Source organism: Moschus berezovskii, chromosome 6 (genome assembly GCF_049115385.1).
Source record: "Moschus berezovskii isolate FMDL1 chromosome 6, NW_MosBer_1.0, whole genome shotgun sequence".
Classification (NCBI taxonomy): domain Eukaryota; kingdom Metazoa; phylum Chordata; class Mammalia; order Artiodactyla; family Moschidae; genus Moschus; species Moschus berezovskii.
Window position 1 is genome coordinate 71,416,756 of NC_142465.1, and position 7,734 is coordinate 71,424,489.

General features: G+C 50.7%; 1 protein-coding gene across 1 annotated transcript; it reads left to right on the forward strand.

Moving 5' to 3' along the window:
- The first annotated feature begins 1,695 nt into the window (after positions 1-1,695).
- ASCL1 (achaete-scute family bHLH transcription factor 1) lies at positions 1,696-2,358 on the forward strand. The gene has a single exon (XM_055396550.1). The coding sequence runs from the start codon at positions 1,696-1,698 to the stop codon at positions 2,356-2,358; it is 663 nt and encodes a 220-aa protein (XP_055252525.1).
- Positions 2,359-7,734: the final 5,376 nt, after the last annotated feature.

The following is a 7,734-nucleotide window of genomic DNA, read 5'->3' on the forward strand; positions in this document are numbered from 1 at the left end:
ATGCTACAGGCGGGAGGTCACCCTGGAAGAGTATCCATGCTGTACACACCTGTCTAAGTGCTGATCACAACCCCTCTCAGTGCAATCACCTGTCTTCTTGACCTCCTCCACACTTGTTCAGTTTTGGGGAGCATATTCTAGTTCTCACAACTGTATGGGACATTTAGTTCAGTTCAGTCGCTCAGTCGTGTCCGACTCTCCGCGACCCCATGAATCACAGCACGCCAGGCCTCCCTGTCCATCACCAACTCCCGGAGTTCACTCAAACTCATGTCCACAGAGTCGGTGATGCCATTCAGCCATCTCATTCTCTGTCGTCCCCTTCTCCTCCCGCCCCCAACCTTTCCTAGCATCAGACCACCTAACCCAACCTTCTGTGGTTCCCAACGAGGAATCTGAGGGTCGGTGCGGATGCCGCTCAACAAGGGTCACAGAGTTAGTGACAGGATGCCTTGGTACCAGAACCTACGTTTTAACAGTCACTTAGTTCCACGGAGTTCTCCCCATCTTTCTGAACTTCAGGAGCTAATTTGCTCCCAACGACATCGGAACCCCCCGCCCAACCAAGAGAGTGACAGTAGGGTAGGAGAAGAAAACAGGAAAAATGGAGCCCTACTGTCCCCAACCTCCACGCTGCCCTGTGTCAGTTTTTCCGCCCAAACCCTTGCCTGTGCTTTTTTCCAAGTTTTCAGGAAAATCCCGGGACACGTCAACCCAAACCTGTCTACCCCTACACCTCCAATTTCCAGAGCCATTCGCCTATCCGGCGACGCTGGCCCCCCCTTTTCCAGCACCACCCCCCGGCTGCAGCCCGCCCTGAGCGCGCCGCCTGTTTATTCAGCCGGGAGTCCGGCACGCGCCAGGCGCACGCACTGCAACAACAAACCCGGCTGAATGGAGAGTTTGCAAGGGACCAGCGCAGGGAACGGGCGGGGGCGGAGGGGGAAGGGTGGGAGGGGAGGAGGGGGAGTTTAGGGAGTGGGTGGGAGGAGGCGGTAAGAGGAGGAGGGGGGGCTGCAGCCGCTCGCTGCAGCAGCGGGGAGTGGGGGGCGAGGCGGGGCCAGCGCTGCGCGTGGGGCTGGGTGTCCCGTTGAAAAGGCGGCCGCACTCCGGCCGCCCAGCACTCTCTCACTTCTGGCCAGGGAACGTGGAAGGCGCAGCGACAGGGAGCGGGCCAAGGAGGGCGAGTGAAAAGAAGGAAATAAGCAAAGAAAGGGGGTTAACCAAATAACACAAACAGCCGGAGTCGCGGCTGGAGAGACGAGACCCGGCGCAAGAGCGCGCAACCCTAAGGGGAGAAGAACAGAAGACAGCAGAGCGCGCTCACCGCCGACTTTTGCTTCTGCTGCTGCTTGCTTTTTTTTTTTTTTTAAACAAGAAGGCGCTAGCGGCAGCCTCACACGCGAGCGCCACGCGAGGCTCCTGAAGCCAACCTGCGAGGGGAGGAGGGGAGGGAGGAGGCGGGGTGGAGGGAGGAGGAGGCGTCTTTGCACCTTCCTTGCTCCCACCCTGAGAAGTCTCTCCCGGGGATTTTGTATTTTTGTAACTTACCTCGGGACTCCAACTTTATCTCTCCCCTTCTCTCCCTTCTCTGTTCGTGCCCCTCCCCGGTCCTGTCTGTGTCCCCCTAGCTTGCGTCCCGCACCTCGCGTCCGCGCTCGCTCCGATCGCGCGACTCCTTGGCCGCCGCTGTGCATGGAGAGCTCTGCCAAGATGGAGAGCGGCGGCGCCGGCCCGCAGCCCCAGCAGCCCTTTCTGCCGCCCGCAGCCTGCTTCTTTGCCACGGCGGCGGCACAGAGCGCGCAGCAGCCTCCGCCGCCGCCGCCGCCGCCGCCGCCGCAGCTGAGCCCCGCGGCCGACGGCCAGCCCTCAGGGGGCGGTCACAAGTCAGCGCCCAAGCAAGTCAAGCGCCAGCGCTCTTCGTCTCCCGAACTGATGCGCTGCAAACGCCGGCTCAACTTCAGCGGCTTTGGCTACAGCCTGCCGCAGCAGCAGCCGGCCGCCGTGGCGCGGCGCAACGAGCGCGAGCGCAACCGCGTCAAGCTGGTCAACCTGGGCTTCGCCACCCTTCGGGAGCACGTACCCAACGGCGCGGCCAACAAGAAGATGAGCAAGGTGGAGACGCTGCGCTCCGCCGTCGAGTACATCCGCGCGCTCCAGCAGCTGCTGGACGAGCACGACGCGGTGAGCGCCGCCTTCCAGGCCGGCGTCCTGTCGCCCACCATCTCCCCCAACTACTCCAACGACATGAACTCCATGGCCGGCTCGCCGGTCTCATCCTACTCTTCGGACGAGGGCTCCTACGACCCTCTCAGCCCCGAGGAGCAAGAACTGCTCGACTTCACCAACTGGTTCTGAGGGGCTCTGCCAGGTCAGGCCCTGGTGCGAGTGGACTTCGGAAGCAGGTAGGTGGCATGGGGGCCTGAACTGGGGGGATTCTCTTGCCTTCCTTCTTTTTCTTCTGTAGGAGGGCGACTGCCCCCACGGAGATGAGGGGAAGGGTGGATTGAAAGGATTTGTGAGTTTGTCCAAATCCTAGCGTGTAAGTTTCAGCCCTGGCTTCAGAGAGCGGCTTTGCCCAGGTCTCCAAGGACTTGCAGGGTAGGGGTACCGAGGTGGTGTACCGAGTACTAGACTTGTCAAAAGAGGCGCTCTACCTGACAGATCTTCCTCCCAACCTCCACTTCCTCCACCACTGGCCTCCACTAACCTCTCCCCTTCTTCTTATGTTGTAGGGCCTGCACAACCTGCATCTTTAGTGTTTTCTCCTCAGCGATGTTGGAAGGAGAAGAAAGAAGAAGAAGAGAAGAACACAAACAAATCCAGGCACCCCAACCCCTACATCGACTAAGCGCCGCACGCCTGAGAAGCAAGGCTCTCGCAAAACAGGGATGCGCTCAGAACAGTATCTTTGCACTCCAATCATTCACGGAGATAGAGTGACTAGGACCCTAGGATGACTGGGATGCACAGATTGCAGCTTGTGTGCACAAGCAGTGGGTTCCTGGCCGTAAGGGAGCAGCACACGCCCTGTAGGAACTCCCACCCACCACTAACAGGCAGAGCTGACCTCCCCGCCCTCTCTTGAAAGCGCAGTTCTTTGGCCCTCTAGAAATGGGTTGGTGTCCTTCCTCTCTGTATGCCCCACCCTGATAAAGCTGGGGACGTTTGTCTGCAGTGAAAGTATGCTATTTGGAACCCCGATCCTCTGGGGGTTTTGAAAACCCCCAGCCTCTTGGGGCCCCCCTCCCCAAGCTTCACTCCCTCACACCATCTTTTCCACCATTTTCATCATAGAATGCTTCCAATCTTTTGTGAATTTTTTTTTATTATAAGAAAAATCTATTTGTATCTATCCTAACCAGTTTGGGGATATATTAAGATATTTTTGTACATAAGAGAGAAAGAAAGAAAAAAATTTATAGAGTTTTGTACAAATGTTTTAAAATGTGTATATCTTGATACTTTAACATGTAATGCTATTACCTCTGCATATTTTAGATGTGTAGTTCACCTTACAACTGCCATTTCCCCTATGTGGTTTTGTAAAGAACTGTCCTCATAGGTGAGATTGAAAGGCCATCAGATGTACTTCAGCACCAATGTGTCTTACTTTATAGAAACTTTGTTAATGTATTAATGATGTTATTAAATACTGTTCAAGAAGAACAAAGTTTATGCAGCTACTGTCCAAACACAAAGTGGCAGCCAGTTGGTTTCGATAGGTTGCCTTTGGGGAAATTTCTACCACTGCCCTTTTTTTTTTCTTATTGTTTTATTACAAACTTACAAGAGAAAATACCCCGTGTATAACCCTGTTTTATACAAACTAGTTTCATAATAAAACTTTTTCTTTTTTTACAAATGAAAATGATCAGCTGCCTCCAAGTCTTCTTTGACGCTACTGCCCCATCCAAGTTATTATCAAAATGCCAAAGGGAAGGGAGGGGGAGAGGGTGGTGTGAAAGATGCTAAGTGGCAGAAATGACAAAGATAAGTGCTGTGACCAGGCCTATCCGAGGTGACTCTATGAAACTTGTACAAGGAGATACATCTCTACCTGTATATCTACATATATAGATATTTAGCTAGTTTTCCTTGACATTTATGCTGCAAATGTGTGCAGACACCTAGCAAATAGGTGGTGATTAACAGCTGCATCATCTTTTGATAAAATGACTGTACACTGAAAAAAATCCCCCCAACAATGAACTGGAAGGAGAGGGTCCTCACCCCACTTTCTAACCCTTAGTCCCTCTCTGAGTTTCTCATTGTGAAACTGTGGCAGGTCTGGATGAGATGATGAACATCAGGAGTGGGAGAAAGGATGGTGGTGCTTGAGGCCGGGCTTGGGGGAGGTAGCCCTGTCCACACTGCCAGGGGTGGGTGTGTTCTTCTCCCTTCACTGCTAGCCACTCATTTTCCACTCCTTTCTCCCACTGTCCATGTTGGTTTTAAGTAAAGGGTATGTATGATATAAATTTCTTACAGGAGTTAGATTTAAATAAAAGCCTTAGAAATGTGTGGTCGCTTTGAGACACTGGCCTATCTAAGCTTGTGACTCTACCCAACTGGCGTGAGTTGCGTGTAAAAGTACCCAATTACCAAGATTCAAAAAGAAATTGGTGGGTTTTTGGCTGGCTTGCTTCTTGTCAGTTAGCAAGGACGTGATCAGAATCCCACTCCGCCTCTTGTGGGCTCCTCGCTTGCCGCTTGCATTACTTGCAGATTCAGTTAGCGTGTCTCCAGCCAAGCGGAAAGCCGAGCGCAAAATGCATCTTACAAAACCCAACAAAGAGCTGGGGGCCAGCACGTCTTCCAGAGTTAAAAATCTAGTCTGTGTTGGTACATCTATACCATTTAGTGGCACAGAATAATCATTTTTTAAAGCCGCGATGCGCAGAGCACGCCCCAGCGTCTGATGTCATCTTGCTAAATGACCCTCTATAGAATGCACATTGAGGCTTCAGTCCCTTTCAAAGAGATGAGCGTAATTAAGGGGGGAAAAAATCAGTAAATTCCTCATCGCCATAAATAATCGGACTTTCTGCCAGCAGTGGGCCAATTTAGAGCTTACTTGAGGGAAGTAATGCTTTTGAGATGCCTGCTTTATTTTTACTTTCTCATTTGTAGGACAGGACCTCGGTCCCCCGACCCCTTCCCGACCCTCATGCATTTCCTTTTCTTTTAATTTAGCTCTTTTGCAAGTTTCCAGATAAGGTACGCAAAGAAAGTGTAGCAAGTCATTTATGGCTATGAATATAACATTAGGATAATGTTTCAGCCCCCACAAAGGAGATTTTTCCCCCCTTCTCCTTGTGAAGACAGGTGTTCTTTTACTCACTTCTGAATGGGAAATATCCAGTCTCGTTAAACTCGGGGCAAAGTTAGCTGTTGTTTGCCACAATGCGGAGGCAAACTCTAAAAATTCACAAAAACACACACAATTTTGCCGAAGCTAGGAAAGGGCAAAGCAGGGATTGGGCAAAATCTCATTACATCTGCTCTAATCGCTTAGCAACACAAAGCCGGGGCTTGTGCGGCGAAGGGAAGCCATTCAGGGCGCTCTGACAGGCCGCATTCAGCCAGTATTAGTCAGCTCCATAAATCACCGCTGCCCATTGGCTGCACGGCGGGCTTTGGAGCGGCCCTGGGCTGTCAGCGAAATACAAAATGTAGACCCCAGCGGCTAGCAGTCGCGGCCTCTCCCCAGCGTGAGCCCCCTCTCCTGCTTTCTTTTAGGGGAGGGAGATGCTGGAGAAAAAACTGCCTTGACTTTATTAACTTAGAAATCTTAACTATTCAAAAAAAAAAAAGCCTGGAGACCACCGAGTTAAGACTGGAGTCGCCTGAAATTGACCAGGAGGAGCAAGCAGGCGGGAGAGGAAAGATAAAAAATAGACCCGCCGCTGGCTGCAAAACTGTTGAATGCAAGTATTATCAGAGGCTGTACTGGAGCTCCTGGGACGCACATCTCATTTCCCTGACACTACCTTTCAAAATTTTAAATTGCGAGGAGGAGGATGTGCGTGGAGTGGAGAAATATCTTCGGTTATCAGACGGGCCCACCAAAGAAGAGAGGAAAATAACCAGTCTGTTCTCTGCCTAGAGCATCAAAGGGCTAGGACTGAGAAAGAGGGGGTACAATGTGCATTAACACTTCACTGTTCTTGCAGAGTTGGGGATGTGAGATGAGAGAATCCACATCTCCTTCTTGTTTGCAACATGGGGCTGGTGGTACCCACCACAGCAACAGGATGCTATGTAAAGGGACTTAGCACATGGCCTTGTGGGGGAGATTATAAGCTATATGTAACTGTGAGCACCTGGCGTTGTTATTCTAGTATCTCATTTTCATGGGGATGGGTCAGTTAGTTGATGCATCCAAATCAACCTAGATTTGAGGTTTACCCACAGGAAAAAGAAATCTGCAAATAGATGTAATCTTTCCAGGGAAGCCCAGCCCAGCTTACCTCAAATACCACCTCTTCCAAGAAGCTTTCCATGATCATCCTATCTAAAGCAGCTTCCTGCTGGCTATAGTCACTCTTTATCCATTTTTCTATTTCTCCTTCCTGCCATCCACGCAAAAACCAGAAACAAAACAAACTCCAACAAACAACAAAAAAACACCTATTTGTTTATGCAGTTGCTTTCCATTGCCCCCTATTAGAAGGTAAACTCCATGAGGACAGGGAGCTTACTTGTCTTGTTCTCTGGAGTCCTTCTGGCTCCTGCCCTGCTCTGCCTCTTCCTTGCGTACAAAGGAAGTAGGAATATAACTTCGACCTGAGCTTAGAGCCCAGCCCTCATCTTTCCCAGTGGGAAAAGAACGTTAGTGTCAGCAAATCCACTTCCCTCCCTCCCTTTGACTCCAGATAACCTGGAGTTTCTGGGGAAATCTGAAAACAGATCATTTCTGGGTCCAGGATTGGAGAGAAGGAGAAAAGAGTTCAGAGACTTCTCAACAACTGGGAAAGGAAAATAGCTTGGAGGGCACTAGGTACCTCAGAGAAGCATCCATTGTGTTTTGAAAACAGGTTGCCATAAAAGGAGCTGAGACAGTTCACCTTAGAAGGTACAAATTAAGACAATTGAGTCCTAGAAATGTTGACTAACCTTAATTATTTGCCCTCCCCTTTTATTCATGAGTGCATACATGGATGAGTGAGTGAATGGGTGGATGAAAGCAAGAACAGCTTCCCAATAGCAGCATGGTCTTAGTTTATCTTGGTGGCGAGACCTCTTTCTTCACTAGGTCTCCCTTGCCCTCTGGCTTCCTGTTGGGTTTGGCCACTAGGAGGCGCCACTAGGAATTTGTGCGTTAGGAGGGAAGGTAGGTCTGACCATGTTTATCCCTGCTCCTCACTGAAAAGGTCTTCAGTTGCTTTAGCAGTGGTTGTGCTCTTCGGTCTCTGGCCACAGCTCATGTCAGGACCTTTCTCTCCCATAGCAACAACTCTTGCAGAGATGCAGTAACAGCTTCCTCCTTTGTCCCCTGAAATCCAGAGATGCTACGGATTCTCCCCTTGTTTCTAGTCTCTGGGAGCTGCATCTTTTTGGTTCCTTTAATTCCACCCACCTCTGTCTCTCCATTAAACTCTTTTCATTCTCGCTTTCAAGCTGCCGCTCCTGCTGACCCTGTCTGGTACCCAGGCTGTTCTCCTGCAGAATCTCAGGGATGTACTTGTTTTGAGTAAGATTCTCAGGGATCATAGGGCCATCATCATGAAA

Excerpts from the sequence above, each read along its gene's own strand:
- ASCL1 (XM_055396550.1), top strand. The coding sequence starts at position 1,696 with ATGGAGAGCTCTGCCAAGATGGAGAGCGGCGGCGCCGGCCCGCAGCCC.